The 25606-nt window shown below is 43.5% G+C and overlaps 1 protein-coding gene across 1 annotated transcript in view; it reads right to left on the minus strand.

Moving 5' to 3' along the window:
- Positions 1-1117, minus strand: part of LOC141094864 (uncharacterized) — a 1596-nt gene extending 479 nt beyond the window's left edge. The window contains exons 1-2 of the mRNA XM_073580867.1: positions 964-1117; positions 1-858 (exon numbers count right to left, since the gene is read on the minus strand). The exon at positions 1-858 is cut by the window's left edge and continues 479 nt beyond it. Coding sequence (XP_073436968.1) covers positions 1-858; positions 964-1094 — 989 coding nt within the window. The 5' untranslated portion in view covers positions 1095-1117. The remainder of the gene's footprint in view (positions 859-963) is intronic.
- Between the last annotated feature and the right edge of the window lie 24489 nt (positions 1118-25606).

The raw sequence follows: 25606 nt of genomic DNA on the forward strand, positions 1-25606 counted from the left end.
TGCTCCGAGGTGGTGGTGGTGGTGGTGGTGGTGGCGGTCCATGCAGGCGTGGTGGCTGTGGCGGTCCATACCGGGGTGGTCCTCCCGCTGGTGGTGGTGGTTGCGGCGCTCAAGGCAGGGGTGGTGACGACGGGCCATCCAGTGGTGGTGGCGGCAGCAGTGGTGGGCCAGGCAGGAGCAGCGCTTGGCATGGTGTTGGCGGGTAAGTGTCCAGCTGCACTCGGACTTGGGGCGGTATATTGGTGTCCGGCGAGGCTTGGAAGTGTGGTGGCTGTGCAGTGATATGCAGCAGAAGTAGGTAATGCTGTAAAACGAGTCAGTGGTGGCACCGGTGGAAATGCCACCACTGACTGCTGCATAATCCTACTCTGCTGCATAGCCTGCATAAAAGCATTGTTGCAGGCCTGCATGACAGTCAACTGGAGGTCAGGGGTAAGGTGTTCCGCCGTGTCCCGAGCTATTTGGGTGTAAAAATGATGCGCTGGTCTGGCGAGGTCGACTTCCAGGCGCTCAAGGCGACCCTCGATAGACTTGTAGCGTTGGTCCAAAAGGAGGAAACCACTCTCAAGTCTATCGGAGAGTGCCTTGAGGCTACTCTGAAAGACCGAGCTCAATTCAACGAACTCGGGCATGAGAGGCCTGTCCAAGGTCCTCTGCCGCTGCTGGCGGGAAGTGCCCGCAAAACCAGTGGCAGAGACCTGGGACAGGGGAACACCTGAGCGACCAGCTTCCTGGTCTCCAGATGACTGTGGTGCAGACCTGCAAGGTGCTTCCTCGCTGATGGATGGCTGGGAGGGGTCCGGGGCAGCTTGATGAAGGACCGCTTCGGGACCAGGTTGCAGGGTGCTGCTCCAGGTGCTGTGAAAAGAAAAGAAAGAAATTACTACCATAAATTAACAATCGCCAACTCCTGTGGAATAGAAAAGCACAGAATAAAACACAATACAACTAGAAAATACTTACGTTCGGGAGGCAAGGACCGGTCTTAAAAATGCCAAGGCACGATGGTATCGGTACTTCGTGCCGGTCCTTGCCGCAGCACCACTGCGAACCTTATTCTCCTGACGGATATCCCTGTTGAAGCGGTCCTTCATCGAGCGCCAACGGGTTCTGACTTTGTTCACTGTGATGGAAAAAAAAAAAAAAAGAAAAAAAGTAAGACTATGCACTGGAGGCTGTGATCATCCAACTGTGTGTGATGATAGAAACTCCATGGAGTTAATAGCATCACACACAGTTGGGTGATCCCGGCCAAGATCACTGCTGCATCACACTGCATTTAAATACTTACGAAAATCCTTGCGGACCCGGGGAGAGGCATTGTCCCAGCCATCCATCAGCGATGCGGCCACCTCGTTCCAGAGCCGCCGGATCACCACGTTGTCCGAGTGCAGTTGGTGACGGGTGTCCCACAACGGGACTCGCTCCTGGACTAGACGGATGAGCTCGTCGTTGTCCAGGGCGAGGTCCTCCTCCCGCTGTGGAGCCTAGAAAAGAAAGACAAACATTAATCTTTGAAAGATTTAAAAAAAAAAAAATATCGATAACTAGCTGAAGAGCCCGGCGCTGCCCGGGCATAGTAACTAACTGTGGTTAGTTATATAAATTTAAAATTATCCTCCATCCCATAGTCCCGTGCCCATATTCCATCATACATATCCTCCATCCCATAGTCCAGTGCCCATATACCCATCACACATCCTCCATCCCATAGTCCCATGCTCATATACCCATCATACATATTCGCCATCCCATAGTCCCGTGCCCATATACCATCATACATATCCTCCATCCCATGCCCATATACCCATCATATATATCCTCCATCCCATAGTCCCGTGCCCATATTCCATCATACATATCCTCCATCCCATAGTCCTGTGCCCATATACCCATCATACATATTCGCCATCTCATATGCCTGTGCCCATATACACATGATACATGTTCGCCATCCCATAGTCCCGTGCCCATATACCATCATACATATCCTCTATCCCATGCCCATATACCCATCATATATATCCTCCATCCCATAGTCCCGTGCCCATATACCCAAACAAACAAACATACACACACACACACACAAACACACACACACACATACACACTTTGAGCCCTAGATATTGATAAACAATCCATGAAAAAATTATTTGTTTTAAATGGAAATAAATGGAAAAAAAACAACAAACATCGAAAAAAACAACCATGAAAATTTAAAAAAAATAAAATTAAAAAATACCAAAAAAAAAAAAAAAAAAAAACCAGACTAGAAAATAAGTAAAAAAAAAAAAAAAAACAGTCCGTCTGTACTTACATCACGTCTACCCGCCCGCACTTGGCCTTGCTGCTCCTGCCGTTCCTCCGGTGGTGGTGGCGTGATGGAGGATGAGCTCTGAAAATTAAACCAAAAAAATTAATCACATGTGTTTATTTTTTCAAATCCATACGGAAGCATAGTACTCACTTCTTCTGCCTCTTGCCCTGTCCCGGGGACATATTCTTCACCAGATGAAGACATGCTGCAATAAAAAAAAAAAGAGACATAAGTACATAGAAATGTATTGAAATTTCAGCCAGACATTAGGTTTTTCATACTTACATTGGTGCAGCTTGTGCTGTGTGTCCACTAGTGAGCAATCCTTAAAGTATTGTGGAATCCCAGTGCCCACACCATTTTATCACCTTGGTTCAATTTTGTTTTTTTACTGTCTAGACCAAATTTCAGTCATGTTTATGTAAAAAACGCATGCGCATAAAAACGCAAGACCATGCGCAAGTATTGCGCTCCCATAGGCTCCAATGTGGTGTTTTTGCGCATTCCGTGCGCATTCCGTGCGCATGCGTTGTTTTAACGAGACAGGGCGGAACCAAAAATGCAACATGTTGCGTCTGACGCGCCTGGCGCAAAAGACAAAAAAACGCATGCGCACGAAAGCGCAAATATGCGCAAGACCATGCGCACATCATGTAAAATATAGGTGCGCAGTGCGCATGCGCACTGGTGCGCCCGATGCGCTGCGCACAAAAGCGCTAATGTGAAACCAGCCTTAGCCGACTCTACGGTGCCTGCAGTTTAGGTGACTCCTATGTGGGCTGCGGGAACTGGCACTGAAGGCTGGATCCGTAGTGCCAATTGGACATGGACCCCCTGTAGGACTGTGGGTTTCGGCAACTGCGGCCAGCTTGCGGCCTGGCTACTTTGCTTTCGATGGGTACCTTCTGCTACCCATCCGGGTGCCAGCACTGTCAGCTGGTTCTCGCCAGAGCCTTTGGCCTAGGTGCCTCCATCTCGGTATCCAAGGTCCAGCAACATCAGCTGGTCCTTGGTAGTGCTTTTTAGCACAGGTATCTTCTGTTTAGTAACTGTGGTCCAGCACCGTCAGTTGGTCCTCGGTAGTGCCATTGGCTCTTGTAGCTTTTGCTACCCATCTGAGTTCCACCACCGTCAGCTGGTTCTCGGCAGTGTCTTTGGCACGGGTACTCCCTGTTGCCCAGCCTGTTTTCAGCACACCTGCTGTTTCCGGGTAGTGTCAAGGTCACTATGCCACCAATCCGTTGTCCTGTCGTCTTGCGGCCGGGTTAGCCGACTCTACGGTGCATGCAGTTTAGGTGACTCCTATGTGGGCTGTGGGAACTGGCACTGAAGGCTGGATCCGTAGTGCCAATTGGACATGGACCCCCTGTAGGACTGTTGGTTTCGGTAACTGCGGCCGGCTTGCGGCCTGGCTACTTTGCTTTGGATGGGTACCTTCTGCTACCCATCCGGGTGCCATCACTGTCAGCTGGTTCTCGCCAGAGCCTTTGGCCTAGGTGCCTCCATCTCGGTATCCGAGGTCCAGCAACGTCAGCTGGTCCTTGGTAGTGCTTTTTAGCACAGGTACCTTCTGCTTAGTAACCATGGTCCAGCACCGTCAGTTGGTCCTCGGTAGTGCCATTGGCTCTTGTTCCTTCTGCTACCCATCCGGGTGCCAGCACTGTCAGCTGGTTCTCGCCAGAGCCTTTGGCCTAGGTGCCTCCATCTCGGTATCTGAGGTCCAGCAACGTCAGCTGGTCCTTGGTAGTGGTTTCTAGCACAGGTACCTCCTGCATAGTAACCGGGGTCCAGCACCGTCAGCTGTTCCTCAGTAGTGCCATTGGCTCTTGTTCCTTCTGCTGCCACTATGGGTTCCAGTACTGTCAGCTGGTTCTCGCCAGTTTCTCAGCCTTCTTGTACCTTCTGCTACATTTCCAAGATCAAGCTTTTTGAAACTGTCTTTGGTAATCCTTATTGATCTCCATGACGATGACCCTGATGACGACGACCCTGAAGACCACACCAAAGAAGACCAGAAATATGACCCTAAATAATATGACCAAGAGGACAAAGAACATGAAGACAACCACCAAGATACAGAAAAAAAGACAGAAGAACAAGAAGCAGAAGAAGCAAAAGCAGAAGAACAGAAAGCAGAAGAACATTAAGCATAAGACTAAAAATCAGCATAGAAGAAATCAAAATTATAAGCAGAAGAAGACTGCCAGGGGAAGAGTCTTGAGGAGATCATTTGCATATTCCCAGTGCCTTCTGGGATAAGTGAAGAGTCTCCGCGAGCTCTACGATCACTGGGTTTTGGCCGTTGCAGCTGAAAAGAGGAAATCGGAAAAACCGCGCGCCTATCGGCGCGCGAATTTTGGCTCATCTTTCATCGTTTTTAAGAAATCTCAAGATGGAAGAGGCCAGCAGCCATTTGGTGAGCTGCATTTCTTGCTACATGTTCACAGACTTACCAGTGGAAAAGCCAAATTTCACATGCCACAAATGCAAGCTTGTGTCCCTGTTGGAGGAAAAGTTGCAAAATCTCGAAGAGAGGTTGGCTACGTTGAAGATCATTAAGGAAGGTGAAGAGTTCTTGGACAGAGCAGAATTATCTCTTCATGTTACAGAAAGAGAAGAAATTCGAAGTGCACCTGAAGAAACAGAGGAATGGAGACATGTGACCCAGAGAAGCAGGAGGATCAGGAGGCAGTCAGCACCCATACTGCTCAGAAACCAGTACCAGGCTCTCACGCAGGAAAATGATGAAGAAATACATCAGGACAAGACTTTGCCAACAAACAGCAACCTTGTACGCCTTCAGAGTCCTCCTGGATGGAGAAAGAAAAATGTTGTGAAGAAGAAACGGAGAGTGGTGGTCATGGGGGATTCCCTGTTGAGAGGAACAGAGGCCGCTATCTGCAGACCGGATATAACTTCAAGAGAAATGTGCTGTCTTCCAGGTGCAAAAATTAAAGATGTGTCTGACAGGATATCAGGACTCTTCAGACCTACAGATGACTACCCATTCCTGCTACTACATGTGGGGACAAATGACACCGCAAGAAACGACCTGGAAACCATCTGCAGAGACTTTGAAGACTTAGGCAAGAAAGTGAAAGAACTGGGAGCGCAGGTGGTCTTCTCTTCCATCCTCCCAGTGGATGGCCATGGAACAAGGAGGTGGAATAAGATTCTGCAGGTGAACAACTGGCTACGTCGATGGTGCCGTCAGCAACGATTTGGATTTCTGGATCACGGAGTGAACTACTTATACGATGGACTACTTGCTAGAGATGGGGTGCACCTTACGAAGACTGGAAAGCATGTATTTGGAAGTCGCCTTGCTACACTTGTAAGGAGAGCTTTAAACTAGAACAACATGGGAAGGGAAGCAAAAGACCAGAAAAAGCCATACACCTGACAAATGCTATTGAGAACTCTGCTAATAGAAGTGGAAAGGAAGAACAAAGACGAAAGAATCTAATTAATAAAAATATTGGAGAAAGAGAAACCAATCACAAACTAAAATGTTTCTATACTAATGCACAAAGCATGGGCAACAAACAAGGAGAATTGGAACTACTAACACAGGAAAAGAAATATGATGTCATTGGAATCACTGAAACTTGGTGGGACGATACACATGATTGGAATACAAGACTAGAAGGATACAACTTATTTGCAAGAAGCAGACTTGATAAACGAGGAGGAGGTGTTGCATTGTATGTTAGAAACGCGTATATCTGCACAGAGATTGAAGCTTCAGAGACTGGGAGTTCTGTGGAAACTGTTTGGGTAAGAATACAAGGACAGAACAATGGAAAGGACACCATTGTAGGCATTTACTACAGGCCGCCTGTGCAAGCTGAAGATATGGATGAACTCTTTATGCATCAAATGGCCAAGTTCTCCAAAAAATATGACATAGTTGTCATGGGAGATTTCAACTATCCAGACATTTGTTGGGAATCTCTCTCAGGCAAAACTAATAGGTCAAGGAAATTCTTATCCTCTCTTGCTGACAACTTTATCTTCCAAAAGGTAGGGGAGAAAACAAGGGGAACTGCTACCTTGGATCTAATCCTTATAAACAGGGAGGAAATGGTTGAGGAGGTAAAAGTGGCTGGAACCCTAGGAGGTAGCGACCATGCTATTTTAGAATTTTGGATAACTAGAGGCGGAAGACCTGTGAAGACTCAGACGTCAAGGTTAGATTTCAGAAAGGCAGATTTTAAGGGATTCAGAAAGAGAATTGGAGGGATCCAATGGCTGGATATCCTTAAAGACAAAAATGTCCAGGAAGGATGGGAAATCTTGAAAAATGAAATTCTCAAAGCACAGTTGTTAACAATTCCGAAAAGAGGGAAGAATAGGAAGCATTTAAGGAAACCAGGATGGGTGAACACAGAACTTAAGCACATGCTAAAAAGGAAGAAAAAAATGTTTATAAAATGGAAAGAGGGAGGCATATCTAAAGAAGAATATAATGCTGTCTGCAGAATCTGCAGGGCACAAATCAGATTAGCTAAAGCTGAAAATGAATTGAGGCTTGCAAGAGATGTCAAAAGCAATAATAAAGGATTTTGGGGATATGTCAAAAGTAAAAGAAAAGTCAAAGATGCTATAGGATTTTTACAGGATGAAAATGATGAAATGGTAAGACAGGATGTTGAGAAGGCTGAACTTTTAAATTCCTATTTTGCATCTGTTTTCTCTCAGAAAGGAAATGTAACACCAACTGTTATTCACTGTCCTATTAAGGGAATAGAAGAATCCAGGATATCTATAAACAGAAAGATAGTGAGGAAACACTTAGCTAACCTAAATGAATTCAAGTCTCCAGGTCCAGATGAATTACACCCCAGAGTACTGAAGGAGATAGCAGAAGAAATTTCTGAACCACTCTCCATAATCTTTGAAAATTCTTGGAGAACAGGAGAAGTGCCAGAAGACTGGAGAAGAGCAAATGTTGTTCCTATCTTCAAAAAGGGGAAGAAGGTGGACCCAGGCAACTATAGGCCGGTGAGTCTGACTTCTATACCAGGAAAGATCTTTGAACAAATTATTAAACAACATGTAAGTCAATACCTGGATAAGAATGAAGTGATCAAACAGAGTCAGCATGGGTTTGTAACTAATAAGTCATGTCAGACTAACTTAATTTCCTTCTATGACGGTATCACTGATTGGGTGGATCAAGGAAATGCTGTAGATATAGTATATCTTGACTTCAGCAAAGCATTTGACAAAGTCTCTCATACAATCCTTATTGAAAAAATGACTAAGTATGGAATGGACAAGGCAACTGTTAGGTGGATTCATAGCTGGCTTAGTGATCGGACCCAAAGAGTGGTCGTAAATGGCTGCACATCCAGTTGGAAGAATGTCTCAAGTGGGGTACCACAGGGCTCTGTCCTGGGCCCTGTATTGTTCAACATCTTTATCAACGATTTAGATGAAGGAATTGAGGGTAAACTGATTAAATTTGCTGATGACACAAAGCTAGGAGGGATAGCTAATACTAGAGAAGAGAGAGAGAGGATTCAAAAAGATTTAAATAAACTGGAGAAGTGGGCAGTAACTAACAGAATGGTTTTTAACAGGGAGAAATGCAAAGTACTACATCTGGGCAATAAAAATGAAAAAAGCATATATAGAATGGGAGGAATAGGGCTAAGTGACAGCACATGTGAAAAAGACTTGGGTATACTAATAGATCACAGACTGAATATGAGTCAACAGTGTGATGCAGCAGCAAAAAAGGCAAATGCAGTTCTAGGATGTATTAACAGAAGCATACAGTCTAGATCACGTGAAGTCATTATTTCCCTCTACTCCTCTTTGGTCAGACCTCATCTGGAATATTGTGTCCAGTTTTGGGCACCACATTTTAAAAAAGACATCAACAAACTGGAGCAAGTTCAGAAAAGAGCGACCAGAATGGTGACCGGTCTGCAAACCCTGTCTTATGAGGAAAGGTTGCAGGATTTGGGAATGTTTAGTTTGCAAAAGAGAAGACTGAGAGGAGACTTAATTGCTGTCTACAAATATCTAAAGGGCTGTCACATTGTAGAAGGATCAACTTTATTCTCATTTGCACAAGGAAAGACTAGAAGCAATGGGATGAAACTGAATGGGAGGAGACACAGATTAGATATTAGAAAAAACTTTTTGACAGTTAGAGTGATCAATGAGTGGAACAGGCTGCCACGAGAAGTGGTGAGTTCTCCTTCAATGGAAGTCTTCAAACAGAGGCTGGACAGACATCTGACTGGGATGATTTAGCGAATCCTGCTTTGAGCAGGGGGTTGGACCAGATGGCCCAGGAGGTCCCTTCCAACTCTACGATTCTATGATTCTATGATTCTATGATTCTATGATACTTAGCAGTAAATGGGGGTGAGTCCGTTCCTCCTCGTGGTGCCCCTGGAAAATGCCTGCTGCTGCAGGCCAAACTGAATGCGGACAAATCCTGTTGTAAATCTTTTGTGACAGGCAGAACGTAAGGTGTAATCTTATAACTTTTATAGATAAGTACTACAGGAATGCCTGTCACCATAAGAAAATGAAGAAAAAGAAGAATAGAAAGAAGATGAAGAAATAGCATATGAAAATTAATAATAGCTGAATAAGAAGAATATGAAGAATGGAAAAAAAAAATTAATGGGAAGAAGGTGAGGAAGAAGAAGATGAATAAGGTGAAGAAAAAGTTGATGAAAAAAATGCTACTGCTGCGGATCATGAAGGAGAAAGTGTGGGAGAAGTACAAAAGAAGGTGAAGAGCATGGAAGTTGTGAAACATACATATCTGACAAAATCTAAAAAAGTTAACATAGTCAATATCTTTTTAACTCCGAACGTCTTGAAAAAAAAAATTGGAATTAATGCTATGCCATGTGATTTGAATAAATCACTATGCCTTTAATGTCTCCTCCACCTCCCACAATACATTCTACATGATTCTTAATTGTTTTCAATTATGTAGAATTAGCCAACAAAGAAATAAAGGGCTTTTTTTTAATTCCGATACCGGAAGTCCCATTGACTTGAATGGGACTTCCAGTATCGGAATCGGCGATACCCGATATTTTTTTCATAACGGGCGATACCATCCGATACGATATTTTTGGGTATCGAATGGTATCGCTCAACACTAGTCCTGGACTGTTTCTCGTCGTCAGCTTCCTGTGGCGCTTCCTGTGGAGAGACGAGCGACGAGCGTGGAGCCGGACGGGAGATGCAGGATCGCCTAGTGTGACAGGTAAGTAGCGACCCCTGTCCCCAGCGATGTCGCTGGTGAGATCTGCCTGTGTGGCAGCTCTCTAGCGACCACTTAGCGATGTACCAGCGATCCTGACCGCGTCATATCGCTGGTCGAGATCGCTGGTACATCGCTAAGTGTGACAGTACCTTAACTCTGAAACGCTGTGTACTTTCACCCTTTCATGACTGGAGGTATTTATGCTTTTGCATTTTTGTTTTTCGCTCCCCTTCTTCCAAGAGCAGTATTTTTTTTTATTTTTTCCGTAATTATGGTCATGTGAGGGCTTGTTTTTTGAGAGACAAGTTGTATTTTTGAACGACACCACTGGTTTTAACATATTTTGTACTGGAAAATGGGAAAAAAAATTCCAAGTGCAGTGAAATTGTAAAAAAAAGTGCAATTCCACACTTGTTTTTTTTACCATGTTCACTAAATGCTAAAAGTGACCTGCCATTATGATTCTCCAGGTCATTACGAGTTCATAGCCACCAAACATGTCTAGGTTCTTTTTTATTTAAGTGGTGAAAAAAAAAAAAACAGCAGACGTGTGCCAGGTAAAAATGTGGGCTCAGCACCGAAGCCCACCTCAAAGGGAGGGATTCCGACGTAGGTGTACTATTATGCCCAACATTAGAAAGGGATTAAAGAGCTGACCAGGAACTAATGGGCCAATTAATAAAGCATTACACAGTAATGAGGGGTTTGCTGGAGTAAGACGTGCCTAATTCATTAAGAGGGATACGCCACTTAGGCTACTTTCACACATCAGGTTTTCGGCGTCAGGCGCGATCCAGCGTCGTGCCGGAATGCCGGATCCGGCAAATGTTTTGTAAAACCTGATGTGCCGGATCCGGTTTTCTGCCGGATCCGTCTTGTTCTTGACAGACAAAACCGGATCCGTCTCATCCGGTTCATCCGTTTTTCTATCCGTTTTTCGACGGATTACGCCGGATCTGGTTTTTAAAATTGACCCTTGTGGCCTTCCGAACGGGATTGGCTACTGGAAAACTATATATAGCATGTTCCTACAGCCCTTCTTTGACAGGTTGTAGAGGAGAAAGTGCAGGTTGGAGAGAAGAGCAAGTTACTGGCGAAGATGGATGTTGTCATTGGAAATATTACCACTAGAAGTTCTGTGACGGTTTCAGTAATGAGGGACAATTTTGCACTATACTTTATGTCACCTCAAGGCAGAGTACACTGGCAGGATGACAGAGTGTGAAAGATTTGTGCCCTAACCAAACTTGTGTACCTTCTGTACCAACAGTATATACCTTTGCCAACCAAAGTTGGCTATCTTGTCATGGTCTTACTATTTTTACCTTTAGGCCACAGGTGTGTACCTGGTTGTGTTTTATGCAAAGTATTTCACCTTTTAAGAAAAGTTGTGTACATTGTTAGGAAATCACCAACAATAAACACAACTTTTCAGGTGAAATACTTTGCTTCAAACACAACCAGGAACACAACTGTGGCAAAAAGCTAAAATTTACCCACAGTTATATACCTGGTTTTGAATACCTTTTTACCTTTTAAATACCCTGTATTTAACCTTTTTTTTAAACATATTTCGCCGCAGAAAGAAATGACAGACAACCAGTGTAAACAATAATTTAACTTTTATTTAAAATATTTTTTTTTGTGTAAACTGTTTTTAAAGTTAAAAAAAACTTTTTTAATAAAGGTTTGAAACCAACCAAATGGGCATTTTTATTACAAAAAAAACATTATAACTCGGTGTAGTGTGGGGTGGAAATACTGCTGGAGGGGCTGCGGGACACTTCGACAATAGGAGTGTGGAGCGAGGACTGGTATCGTGGTGGGGAAGGAACAGTTAGAGGTGATGGTGTGGAAAAAGCTACAGAATGGGTGGACATGTGGGAGGCAGAAGAGGTGGTGGGCGGTGGAGTGGAGGGTTGGGCAGGGACTGTAGGAGCAGATGATGTTGATGGAAAGTTGTATGGGGAAGGAGTTTGGTACGGGGAAGGAGTTTGGTACGGGGCAGGTTGCTGGAAGTGGGGAGATGTCTGGTACTGGGGAGGTTGCTGGTACTGGGAAGGTTGCTGGTACTGGTGAGGTTGCTGGTATGTAATAGGAGGGGGAGGATGGAAAGTGGCTGTAGGGGGTGCAGATGTAATAGGAGGGGGAGGATGGAAAGTGGCTGGAGGGGGTGCAGATGTAATAGGAGGGGGAGGATGGAAAGTGGCTGGAGGGGGTGCAGGTGGAGGAACTACAGTGGTGGGAGGTGGAGGTTGGGAGGTAACCTGCTGTAGAGCACCGTGGCACGAATGCATTACATGCATCTGCTGAGTAGGAGATAGTGTTGCCATGCGCTCCACAACAGACCTGAAAAAGGTGTGGTTTGGCGAAGATCTTGCTTCTGAATGCATGGTTTGCAGAAGTGTCTTCACCTCCAGAATGCTGGAGTTGATCTGCTGAAAGCCTGCGGAGATTTGCTCTGACAAGACTTTTAGACAGTTCTGGAAAGATGCATTCAGATGCAAGAACTCTGGCGCATAACTCTTTTCCTGACCCCTCTGCCGCTGCCGCCCAGTACCCGCAGGTGTACTAGAGGTGGCAGGGGCAGAAGGGTGGGGTAAAGGGAAAGTGATCTCCTCACCAGCAGCTTCATGTAATGTAGGCGGCCACGATGCTCCTGTGCTGGTGGATGGGACAGATGGGTCGAATGTGTGGGAAGGCTGGGAAGGTGCAGATGTACCGGGGCGGTCGAAGTGTCCCTCGGTGCCGGTCTCCTCAGGGATCGCCTCAGAAGGGTCCAATCGTGCAGGCTCCCGAGTGCTGCTCACCGTGCTGTGGAATAAAGAGAAAAAAAAACAATTAAAATACTGACATGGTATGGCCCTGGCTGAAAAAAAAAAGTTACATCTAACATTTTTTTTCACATGTGGTGTGTAATATTTACCTTCTAGTGACCATTGTTTCCCGGAGGAACGACAGGGCTTGTGCGTACTTGTACTTGCTCCTGCGTCCTCCAGATCCACTCGGGGCCCGCATCTCTTTATTGAACTCCTTCTTGAAACGATCCCTCACAGACCGCCACCGATTCACAATTCTGTTCCCTGAAACTAGAAAGGAGTGGTTAGTATACAACATCAGTGTTTCACAAACTCCAGTCCTCATGGTCCCCAGGGGTCATGTTTTCAGGATTTCCATAGTAAATAGAAATCCTGAACACATGATCCGTGGGAACCACGAGGACTGGAGTTCGGGAAACACTGGTTTACATCAAGCAACCGGTACTGTATATACTTACGCTCTTTAATCTGGTCCCGAACATCGAGGTTCTCCCAGCGGCCCACAAGGAGCGAACAGATTTCCTCCCAGAGTCGTCGGGTAACGATAAGGTCAGCGTGGCGGCGGTCAGCCATATTCCAGAGCGGCTCCCTTTCTCTGACGAGATCGATGAGGTGGTCCACATCGAGTCCTCCATCCTCACCGTCAGAGTCGGGAGCACGCTGTGAAGGCTGTTAAAGAAAAAGACAAAAATAACATAATTAGCCTCCACAAAAGAAATGAAATAAAAAGTGCAAAAAAACAAAGCAAAAATATTTATACTTACACGCTGGTGACCGCCGCGTTGCTGTCGCCGACGACCCTGGGAGGCACTGCGAGGACCTCTTGGCCGAGCACCAGATTGGGAAGACTAGAGAAGAAAACAAAAAATGTTATGTCTTTGGATGTAGGCATTTGTTTGCTGTGTGTGGTCTGCAGAACATTGTTTTCTATGTGTTGTGTTGTGTGATGTTGTGTTTCTGCGTTTGATGCAAAAAACTTACCAATTGTGAGCCCACTCCAAGTGTCTGTCCACCCCTTCCTTCTTCTTCTGGGAGCTCCTCTTCATCTTGTGAATCCTGTTTTGAAATAAAAGGCAATGAATAGACATACACTCACTGGCCACTTTATTAGGTACACCATGCTAGTAACGGGTTGGACCCCCTTTTGCCTTCAGAACTGCCTCAATTCTTCGTGGCAGAGATTCAACAAGGTGCTGGAAGCATTCCTCAGAGATTTTGGACCATATTGACATGATGGCATCACACAGTTGGCGCAGATTTGTCGGCTGCACATCCCTGATGCGAATCTCCCGTTCCACCACATCCCAAAGATGCTCTATTGGATTGAGATCTGGTGACTGAGGAGGCCATTTGAGTACAGTGAACTCATTGTCATGTTCAAGAAACCAATCTGAGATGATTCGAGCTTTATGACATGGCGCATTATCCTGCTGAAAGTAGCCATCAGATGTTGGGTACATTGTGGTCATAAAGGGATGGACATGGTCAGCAACAATACTCAGGTAGGCTGTGGCGTTGCAACGATGCTCAATTGGTACCAAGGGGCCCAAAGAGTGCCAAGAAAAAATTCCCCACACCATGACACCACCACCACCAGCCTGAACCGTTGATACAAGGCAGGATGGATCCATGCTTTCATGTTGTTTACGCCAAATTCTGACCCTACCATCCGAATGTCGCAGCAGAAATCGAGACTCATCAGACCAGGCAACGTTTTTCCAATCTTCTACTGTCCAATTTCGATGAGCTTGTGCAAATTGTAGCCTCAGTTTCCTGTTCTTAGCTGAGAGGAGTGGTACCCAGTGTGGTCTTCTGCTGCTGTAGCCCATCTGCCTCAAAGTTCGACGCACTGTGCGTTCAGAGATGCTCTTCTGCCTACCTTGGTTGTAACGGGTGGCAATTTGAGTCACTGTTGCCTTTCTATCAGCTCGAACCAGTCTGCCCATTCTCCTCTGACCTCTGGCATCAACAAGGCATTTCCGGCCACAGAACTGCCGCTCACTGGATTTTTTTTCTTTTTCGGACCATTCTCTGTAAACCCTAGAGATGGTTGTGCGTGAAAATCCCAGTAGATCAGCAGTTTCTGAAATACTCAGACCAGCCCTTCTGGCACCAACAATCATGCCACGTTCAAAGGCACTCAAATCACCTTTCTTCCCCATACTGATGCTCGGTTTGAACTGCAGGAGATTGTCTTGACCATGTCTACATGCCTAAATGCACTGAGTTGCCGCCATGTGATTGGCTGATTAGAAATTAAGTCTTAACACACAGTTGGACAGGTGTACCTAATAAAGTGGCCAGTGAGTGTATATTACAGAGATGATGGATTTTGGAAATAAAAACTTACCGTCAAACGCTGATGATGCGAGGGAGGGCTCCCAGAAGATGATGTGCTGTCTTCCTGGTGGCCACACTCCATGCCTGTGGGTGGTGTTCCAGCTGCTGCCATTGCTGCTGCTGCTGCTGCATCTATTGGGCGGCTGTTGAATAAAGAGAAACAAAGGGCCAATGAATATCTTGATATTCAATAGTCCTAGTTTGGAGGAATGGGGGATTTGATAATTACCGTCTCTCATCTGCTGCTGGCCTCCCCTCCTCAGCATGTTCCATTTGCTGCTCCATTTGGGGTGGTGGTGGTGCTGATGGTGCTGCAGTGGTCTCCTGCCTTCTCCTGCTGCGCTTGGTTGCTTTCTTGGGTGGCATGTTGGGTGTGGCTGTGGGTCCCACTGTCTTGCTTTTATATATGTCTTGTGGGCAGAGCTACTGAGCATGCTCAGACCAAAAAAACCGGATCCGGCCACCGGATCCGGCTTTCGCCGGATCAGGCGCATTGCTGCGCTCATAGGCTTTCATTGTGTGAAAAAGCCAGACGCGCCGAATCCGGCGTGTCCGGCTTTTTCGCCGGAGACAAAAAACGTTACAGTAGCCGTTTTTTCCAGACGCCTGATCGCGACACATTGCCGGATCCGGCGAAAACCGGATGAAACGCATGGCCATCCGGCGCGATCCGGCGCAAATGCAAGTCAATGGGGGGGAAACTGGATCCGGCATTGCATTTTGCCGGACCCGGTTTCTGTCAAAAGCGCCGGATCGCGCCTGATGGCGAAAAACCTGATGTGTGAAAGAGGCCTTAATATTTTACTTACACCTGAAAACTGCTATGTGCCTGTGCCAGAAATGTTACTCTAATCAGGAACATTATATTCTGATCTCTGGATCTCTGTTGCCAACCTTGGATTTACCTTTTACATTCTGTTTGACTTACCCCTGTGTCTGGATCTGCTATCTTCCTGATACTCTGACCATGGACACCTGACTTCGCTTCTGTCTTTTCCCTTTTGTTTATTATGAGCCCTCTTCAGACTGACCCCAGACCTCTTGACTATCCTGCCTTACGTTAAGTCCGTGAGTAGCGACTAGCATCACAGTTATCTGTGATGTTACATAGGACTGCAGATAATCACTTATTTGTGTTGTTACATAATTTTTTTTTAAGCTAGGGGTGAGGGAGGGCTCAAAATATGGCTTGCGGCATGGTCTTTTCTTAGCAACGCTGCTGACAGCTGGTATAATTTATAGATATTAGTCCTCATAGTGAAGCATGGTGATATAACCTGGGAACTGGATATGAACCATGTTGATAAAAAAAAAAGATAGAAAATTTAGCAAATTTTTGAAAACGCAAAAACTCATGTGAACAATCTCTAGCTCATACGCTTTTGTTTTCCAACATTAAATAAAAAGTCAATGGCAGCTGTGGAAACAAGAGATGTTCAGCAGGAAAATTCCATCTCTGCATCTCTCTGTACGATCTGATCTGGGACTTGTTAGAAAGCTAATTAGTGATAATGTATCAGGATTTTCACAGGCTGCTGACACAGAAAATTGCTTTTGTGCTTTGGGGAGAATGTGTCATTTTTAGAAATATCAACAAGTTCACTGGAGAAGATGAGATAGTAAAAGAAAAGAAGAGGATGGTGGGGAATGGGGGTTGTAGATTACTTATCCTAGAAGAAACAATGACAAGTCTCTAAGGGTAGATTTACTATGAACAGAGTAGCTATGAGTTAATTATTTTTTAATCTGTCACAGATCCGTTATGAAGGGCATGACCATCTTTTGTGACATCTGCAAAGTGAAGCAATTTCCCTGTTTTAGCCATTTTTCAAATATAAATCAATTTTTAAATGTTAAAGGGAACCTGTCAGTCTACTCATAATACCCAAACCACAGTTAGCATGAATCAGAGCCTGGCTGCTCCATTACTCTGAAACTCACATTAGGGGAGAGATTATAGTATAAAGGCTGCGCTTGCGAAAATGAAGAATCCTCCATGGTATGAAATGAGGTTTTTATTAACCAACGTGTTTCAGCACCGGACTGACATCTTATTGAAGGTTACAAAACCAAATGACACTTCTTTTTATACCTTGAAAAAGGTGACAGTCTGGAACCGAAACGCGTTGGTTAATAAAATCCAATTTCATACGATCCATAATTGTTCATTTCCACAGCCCAGGTACTGTGATCTATCCATTAACCCCTTAACCCTCAAGGGTGGTTTGCACGTTAATGACCGGGCCAATTTTTACAATTCTGATTCTGACCACTGTCCCTTTATGAGGTAATAACTGGAATGCTTCAATGAATCCTGGTGATTCTGACTTTGCTTTCTCGTAACATATTGTACTTCATGTTAGTGAAAAAAACGGAAATTTGGAGAAAATTTTGAAAATTTTGCAATTTTCCAACTTTAAGTTTTCATGCCCTTAAATCACAGAGATATGGCACACAAAATACTTAATAAGTAACATTTCCCACATGTTTACTTTACATCACCACTATTTTAGAAGCAAAATTTTTTTTGTTAGGAGGTTATAAGGGTTAAAAGTTGACCAGCGAGTTTTCATTTTTACAACATCATTATTTTTTTAGGGACCACATCACATTTGAAGTCGCTTTGAGGGGTCTATATGATAGAAAATACCCAAAAGTGACACCATTCTAAAAACTGCACCCCTCAAGGTGCTCAAAACCACATTCAAGAAGTTTACTAACCCTTCAGGTGCTTCACAGGAATTTTTTAAATGTTTAAAAAAAAAATTAACATTTAACTTTTTTCACAAAAAAATTACTTCAGGTCTAATTTTTTTTATTTTACCAGGGGTAACAGGAGAAATTGGACCCCAAAAGTTATTGAACAATTTGTCCTGAGTACACTGATGCTTGATACAGTATGTGGGGGGATCCACTGTTTCGACGCATGGCAGAACTCGGAAGGGAATGAGCGCCGTTTGACTTTTTCAACGCAAAATTAGCTGGAATTGAGATCGGACGCCATGTTGCGTTTGGAGAGCCCCTGATATGCTTAAACAGTGGAAACCCCCCACAAGTGACCCCATTTTGGAAACTATACCCCCCAAGGAACTTATCTAGATGTGTGGGGAGAACTTTGAACCCACAAGGGCTTCACAGAAGTTTATAACGTACAGCCGTAAAATTAAAAAATCATATTTTTTTTCCACAAAACTGATCTTTTCGCCCCCAATTTTTATTTTCCCAAGGGAAACAGGACCCCAAAAGTTATTGTGCAATTTGTCCTGAGTACGCTGATACCACATATGTGGGGGTAAACCACTGCTTGGGCGCATGGCAGAGATCGGAAGGGGAGGAGCGCCTTTTAATCTGTCACAGATCCGTTATGAAGGGCATGACCATCTCTTGTGACATCTGCAAAGTGAAGCAATTTCCTTGTTTTAGCCATTTTTCAAATATAAATCAATATTTAAATGTTAAAGGGAACCTGTCAGTCTACTCATAATACCCAAACCACAGTTAGCATGAATCAGAGCCTGGCTGCTCCATTACTCTGAAACTCACATTAGGGGAGAGATTATAGTATCTAGGCTGCGCTTGCAAAAATGAAGAATCCTCCATGGTATGAAATGAGGTTTTTATTAACCAACGTGTTTCAGCACCGGACTGACATCTTATTGAAGGTTACAAAACCAAATGACACTTCTTTTTATACCTTGAAAAAGGTGACAGTCTGGAACCGAAACGCGTTGGTTAATAAAATCCAATTTCATACGATCCATAATTGTTCATTTCCACAGCCCAGGTACTGTGATCTATCCATTAACCCCTTAACCCTCAAGGGTGGTTTGCACGTTAATGACCGGGCCAATTTTTACAATTCTGATTCTGACCACTGTCCCTTTATGAGGTAATAACTGGAATGCTTCAATGAATCCTGGTGATTCTGACTTTGCTTTCTCGTAACATATTGTACTTCATGTTAGTGAAAAAAATGGAAATTTGGAGAAAATTTTGAAAATTTTGCAATTTTCCAACTTTAAGTTTTCATGCCCTTAAATCACAGAGATATGGCACACAAAATACTTAATAAGTAACATTTCCCACATGTTTACTTTACATCACCACTATTTTAGAAGCAAATTTTTTTTTTGTTAGGAGGTTATAAGGGTTAAATTTGACCAGCGAGTTTTCATTTTTACAACATCATTATTTTTTTAGGGACCACATCACATTTGAAGTCGGTTTGAGGGGTCTATATGATAGAAAATACCCAAAAGTGACACCATTCTAAAAACTGCACCCCTCAAGGTGCTCAAAACCACATTCAAGAAGTTTACTAACCCTTCAGGTGCTTCACAGGAATTTTTTAAATGTTTAAAAAAAAAATTAACATTTAACTTTTTTCTCAAAAAAATTACTTTAGGTCTAATTTTTTTTATTTTACCAGGGGTAACAGGAGAAATTGGACCCCAAAAGTTATTGAACAATTTGTCCTGAGTACACTGATGCTTGATACAGTATGTGGGGGGATACACTGTTTCGACGCATGGCAGAACTCGGAAGGGAATGAGCGCCGTTTGACTTTTTCAACGCAAAATTAGCTGGAATTGAGATCGGACGCCATGTTGCGTTTGGAGAGCCCCTGATGTGCTTAAACAGTGGAAACCCCCCACAAGTGACCCCATTTTGGAAACTATACCCCCCAAGGAACTTATCTAGATGTGTGGGGAGAACTTTGAACCCACAAGGGCTTCACAGAAGTTTATAACGTACAGCCGTAAAATTAAAAAATCATATTTTTTTTCCACAAAACTGATCTTTTCGCCCCCAATTTTTATTTTCCCAAGGGAAACAGGACCCAAAAGTTATTGTGCAATTTGTCCTGAGTACGCTGATACCACATATATGGGGGTAAACCACTACTTGGGCGCATGGCAGAGATCGGAAGGGGAGGAGCGCCGCTTGACTTTTTCAACGCAAAATTGGCAGGAATTGAGATTGGACGCCATGTCACGTTTGGAGAGCCCCTAATGTGCCAAAAGAGTGGAAATCCCCCACACGTGACCCCATTTTGGAAACTAGACCCCTCAAGGAACTTATCTGGATGTGTGGTGAGCACTTTGAACCCTCAAGTGCTTCACTGAAGTTTATAACGTAGAGCCATAAAAATAAATCATATTTTTTCCACAAACATGATCATTTAGTCCCCAATTTTTTTTTCCCAAGGGTAACAGGAGAAATTGGACCCCAAAAGTTGTTGTGCAATTTGTCCTGAGTTGGCTGATACCCCATATGTGGGGTAAACCACTGTTTGGGACCATGGCAGAGCTTGGAAGGGTAGGAGCACTGTTTAACTTTTTTAATGCAGAATTGGCTGGAATTGAAATCAGACGCCATGTTGCGTTTGGAGAGCCCCTTATGTGATTAAACAGTGGAAACCCCCCAATTTTAGCTCCAACCCTAACCCCAACACACCCCTAACCCTAATTCCAACCCTAACCCTAGCTCTAACCCTAACCTTAGCTCTAACCCTAGCCCTAACCCTAACGCTAGCCCTAACCCTAACCTTAATGGGAAAATGGAAATAAATACATTTTTTTAATTTTATTATTTTTCCCTAACTAAGGAGGTGATAAAGGGGGGGTTTGATTTACTATTTATGGTGCAGCTGTCGCAAGCTAAAAGACGCTTATTATTGCAAAAAATAGTTTTTGCATCACCTCATTTTGAGAACTATAATTTTTCCATATTTTGACCCACAGAGTCATGTGAGGTCTTATTTTTTGTGGGAAAAACCAGCAATTCATTAATTTCTTTTGGGGGGGCGTTTACACCGTTCCGCGTGTGGTAAAATTGATAAAGCAGTTTCATTCTTCTGGTTAGTACAATTACAGCGATACCTCATTTATATTTTTTTATGTTTTGGCGCTGTTATACAATAAAAACAATTTTATATAAAAAATAATTATTTTTGCATCGCTTTATTATGCGAGCTATAACTTTTTATTTTTTCGCTGATGATGTTGTATGATGGCTCGTTTTTTGTGGCACAAGATGACGTTTTCAGCGGTACCATGTTTATTCATATCCATCATTTTGATGGCGTGTTATTGCACTTTTTGTTTGGCGGTATGATGATAAAGCATTGTTTTTTGCCTTGCTTTTTTTTGAAGGAGTTCACTAAAGGGGTTAACTAGTGGGACAGTTTTATAGGGCGGGTTGTTATGGACACGGCAATACTAAATATGTGTACCTTTATTGTTTTTTTTATTTATAAAAAAAAAGAATTTAATAGGGAATTTTTTTTTTATTTAGTTAGCAAATTTTTAAAAATTATTACTTTGCAATGCACTGTGTCAGTTCGGCGATCTGACAGGCACTGCAGGTGGCTTCTCAGCACCTGCTCTCAGCAGGCACTGAGAAAGCCACCTCCCTCTAGGACTCGGAAGGCCCCCGCGGCCATCTTGGATCCAGGGGGCCTGCAGAGAGGAGGCCCTCGGAACAACGCGAGCACATCGCGTTACGACGGTCTCAGGGAAGCACGCAGGGAGCCCCCTCCCTGTGTTATTCTTCCCTATGTGCCTGGAACACTGTGATCATGTTTGATCGCAGTGTGCCAGGGGTTAATTTGCCGGGAGCAGTCCGTGACTGCTCCTGGCACATTGTACCGGGTGTCAACTATGAAAATCAGCTGACACCCGGCCGCGAACAGCGGCTTTCCCCCCGTGAGCGCTGCTGATCTATGATGACGTACTATCCCGTCCTTGGGAATTAAGTCCCAGGGCACATGGACGGGATAGTATGTTATCTGTCAGAAAGGGGTTAAAGTGAATTGCTATCTGGAAGATTTTTCTTCCTGCCGCAGATTCTAAGGCTCGTGTTGGTGTTGTGTCCATACACACCCTAGGTGAACACTACCATCACTCTCACCCTCTCTCATTTCGCTTGTAGTACATTCCCTATTGTGCGCTTCTGTCCTAACCAGCCTCAGCAAATCTTTTTTTGTATAGTAAGGGCATATTTTTGTACATAGGGGTAGTATTATAATAGAGTAAATATAAACTTGGCATCCCAGAGTCAATCCGAAAATATGAACACAATTTATTTTACACTGGTGATGTTTCGCCAATGAAATGGCCTTCATTAGAACTAGAGATATATAAACAAAAACATGTTTTACAAACAGCTAATAAATTGCACAGGTCAGACTGATCATGGATATGAGGTATAAAATAGTATATACTGAAACATAAGGATCTGAGGATCTAATAATTAAGTTAAATAATTTTCTGAAAATGTACCACTATGACTCTGAGATTAATGGGGAGAAGTGGTGGTAGGTTTATAAGGTAGTTGGGTCCAGAATACGAGCAACCAGTAGATGGTATCCAAAAATGGAAGCTAGAAAAGACAGTAACTCATCAGATGGTACCCTAGCGTGATGCTTGGTGTATCAGTATAGATTATAATAGCACTGTGGGATATGTACAACTGTGCTATAGGAATGGCACTGCATTAGTGTGTCTTTCGCAGTCTTAAAAAGAGCCTACACCTGTGAGGTAGGTAACGTATTTACCGTCGCAGATGTAATCACCTTTACCATATGTAGCCGAGTTGAACGTGTTACCGGAAGTGATGTTGTATGGACATGAACTGTCGTCTCTGTGTAACCCTTTCGTGGGTAGCATGTCACCGGAAGTGACGTATCACCAGCTCTAGACTCGTGTATAATAAAAATATGAGGTGGAGCAAAATAGCTGAGTACTTAGATTACCTGATCCTAGTAATTTATAACATACAAGTGATAAGGGGTGTGAGAATGAGGAGACAACAGGAAAAACGAATAAGTTTCATGTTAATACAATGTAATTGAAATATGGGAAATAAAAGTGAAGGTCCAGCAGTCAAACTTTGTTGAAAAATATCACTTTATTTTCATTTTCCATATTGACAGAAATACAGTGGGACAGTGGACAAAGCAAAAAAAATAACTTTATGATAGAATCATGGAACGTTAAAGTTGGAGGGGAACTCAAGTGTCATCGTGTCCAACCCCCTGCTCAATTGCAGGATTCACTAAACCATCTGAGATAGACGTCTGCCCAGCCTCTGTTTGAAGACTTCCATTGAAGTAGAACTAACCACCTCTCATGGCAGCCTGTTCCACTCATTGATCACCCTCACTGTCAAAAAGGTTTTCTAATATCAAATGTGTATCTTCTCCCTTTCTGTTTCATTCCATTGCTTCTTGTGTTTCCATGTGCAAATGAAAATAAGGATGAACCCGCTACACTGTGACATCCTTTCATATATTTGTAGACAGCTATAAAGTCTCTTCTTACTCTTATTTTTTGCAAGCTAAACACTTCCAGATCCTTTAACCATTCCTCCTAGGACATACTTTGCAGTCCACCCCTCACCATCCTGGTAGCTCTTCACTGATCTTGCTCCAGTTTTTTAATTTTGTTTCTAAAATATAGTGCCCAGAACTGGACACAGTATTCCAGATGAGGCCTGACCAATGAGGCGTAGAGGGGGATAATTACTTCTCGTGATCTAGACTCTATGCTTCTCTTAATACATCCTAGAACTGTGTTTGTCTTTTTTGCTGCTGTATCACACTGATAACTGATGTGCAGTCTGTGATCTTAGTATACCCAAGCATTTTTCACATGTGCTGTTGCTTAGTTCTATTCCTCCCATTCTATAAATGTAATTTTCATTTTTCTTGCCCAGAATCTTGCATTTCTCCCTGTTAAATACCATTCTATTAGTCGCTGCCCATTGTTCAAGCATATCTAGATCCTTCGGAATCATTTCTCTGTCTTCTCTAGTGTTAGCTATCCCTCCTAGCTATGCATCGTCTGCAAATTTGATCAGTTTACCTTCAGTTCCCTTATCAAGACTATTTATAAAAATGTTGAACAACACTGGGGCCAAGACAGAGCCGAGTGCTATCCCACTTGAAACACTCTTCCAACTGTATGCTCAACCATTTATTATCACTCTTTGAGTGCGATTACTGAGCCAGTAATTAATCCACCTAACAGTAGCCTCTTCAATCTCATACTTGCTAATTTTTTCAATAAGGATAGTATGAGATACTTTATCAAATGCTCTGCCGAAATTGAGACATACTATATCTACCGCATTTCCCTGATCCACCCAGTCAGTAATTCCATCATAGAAAAAAATTACATTAGTCTGGTATGACTTGATTGCTACAAACCCTTGAAGACCTAGGCCAGAAAGTGAAGGAACTGGAAGCACAGGGCAACTTCTCATCTCCCAATGGATGGACATGAACCAAGGAGATTGAAAAGGATTCTACAGGTGAACCACTGGCTTTATCGCTGGTGCCGTGAGCAATGTTGTGATTTTCTTGACCATGGAGTGAATTTCCTGTATGATGGACTACTTGCTAGAGATGGGTTGCATCTTTCAAAAATAGGAAAATACATATTTGGTAGATGTCTTGCTACACTCATCAAGAGAGCTTTAAACTAGAGCAATATGGGATGGGAAATATATGGCCAGGAAAAAATATGCAGCTAATGAATTCTTTTGAGAACCTTGCTATTAGAAGTGGAAATAAAGACCAAAACAGCAAATTCTGAATGAAAATAGAGGAGCAAGAGAATCCGACTACAAACTAAAATGTGTCTATACAAATGCACAGAGCATGGTAAACAAACAGCTGCTAACACAGGAAGAGATAAAGTCTCTGCCAGACTCTACTGGCAATGGCTTATCTCACCGAGAACAAAAAGATCGACAATCCGATATCAGACATGTGGGATCCTTAACTTCTCAACATCATCTGTCAGGGAGATTCAGAAAAGCCACATACACATTAGACTGATGGCCTAGTCTACCGATATCAGCAGGTTCAGTAGTGTCAATCTAATGCAGTCATGCGAAACCTGTACTTCGGGAGACGTGTGGTTCGTGGGTCCATGTTATGTGGCTCATGGCTGTCTACCAGCTTAATGCTTTAGCACCAGGTCTAGCAAACAGCTTTGAAGAGAAGGTCTCCAGATGGTGACACCCACACTTTCCAAATTTATAGAAATATACATGCTATAAATATGCAGAAACGTTTGACGTCATAATTGGCAACAATATCCTCCCTTTCAAGATCTGACTCTGCACTGAAACATTATAAAGATACATTGCAGATTGCTCTGGATGAAGCTGCACCTCCTAAACCTAGAACAACTCGGCACAGAAAGTGAAAAACCTAGCACACTCTGCAAAAACGTTTCCTACAGCGATGCTCCAGTTTCGCCAAACGTCTGTGGAGAAAATCCAATCTGACCAAAGATTTTGTCCATTATAAGTCTGTACTTAAAACATATTACTCTGCTCTTCACTTATCCAAGCAAACCTATTTAAACACCCTCATTATCTCACTATCCAAAAATCTTAAATATCTCTTTAACTTTTTTAATTCCCTCCTCAATTCAAGATTGCAGGCCCCAACCACCGACCTCAGTGCTGATGATCTGGACAATTATTTCAAAGAAGTATTTGACCATATCCTACAGGAAATTTTCTCCCAGTTCCTTCATACCATTCACTGTCCTCCCTCCTTTATTGCATCTAGCTCACTCTCTGTCTTAAAACAGTCACAGAAGTCATCAGGCTCCTTGCATCTTCTCGCGCTAATACTTGCACCAGTGACTCTATTCCCTCACATCTTCTCCAGTCCATTTCCCAGACTGTCACCATGTAGGAAACAGCAGGTAAGCAGGATGCAGTGACGAGACGCGAGACTGGTTGAACTTTGGAAGACAAACTTTTATAAATTGAATCCGCTAGGGCTATACTAAGCAACCAAAAAGAGATAACAACAGTTGTCCTCGCAGGGACTCAGTACAACCAAACACTATTTAAAGAGAACAC

Source organism: Dendrobates tinctorius, unplaced genomic scaffold (assembly GCF_039654945.1).
Source record: "Dendrobates tinctorius isolate UK_male_01 unplaced genomic scaffold, ASM3965494v1 ptg000065l, whole genome shotgun sequence".
Taxonomy (NCBI): Eukaryota; Metazoa; Chordata; class Amphibia; order Anura; family Dendrobatidae; genus Dendrobates; species Dendrobates tinctorius.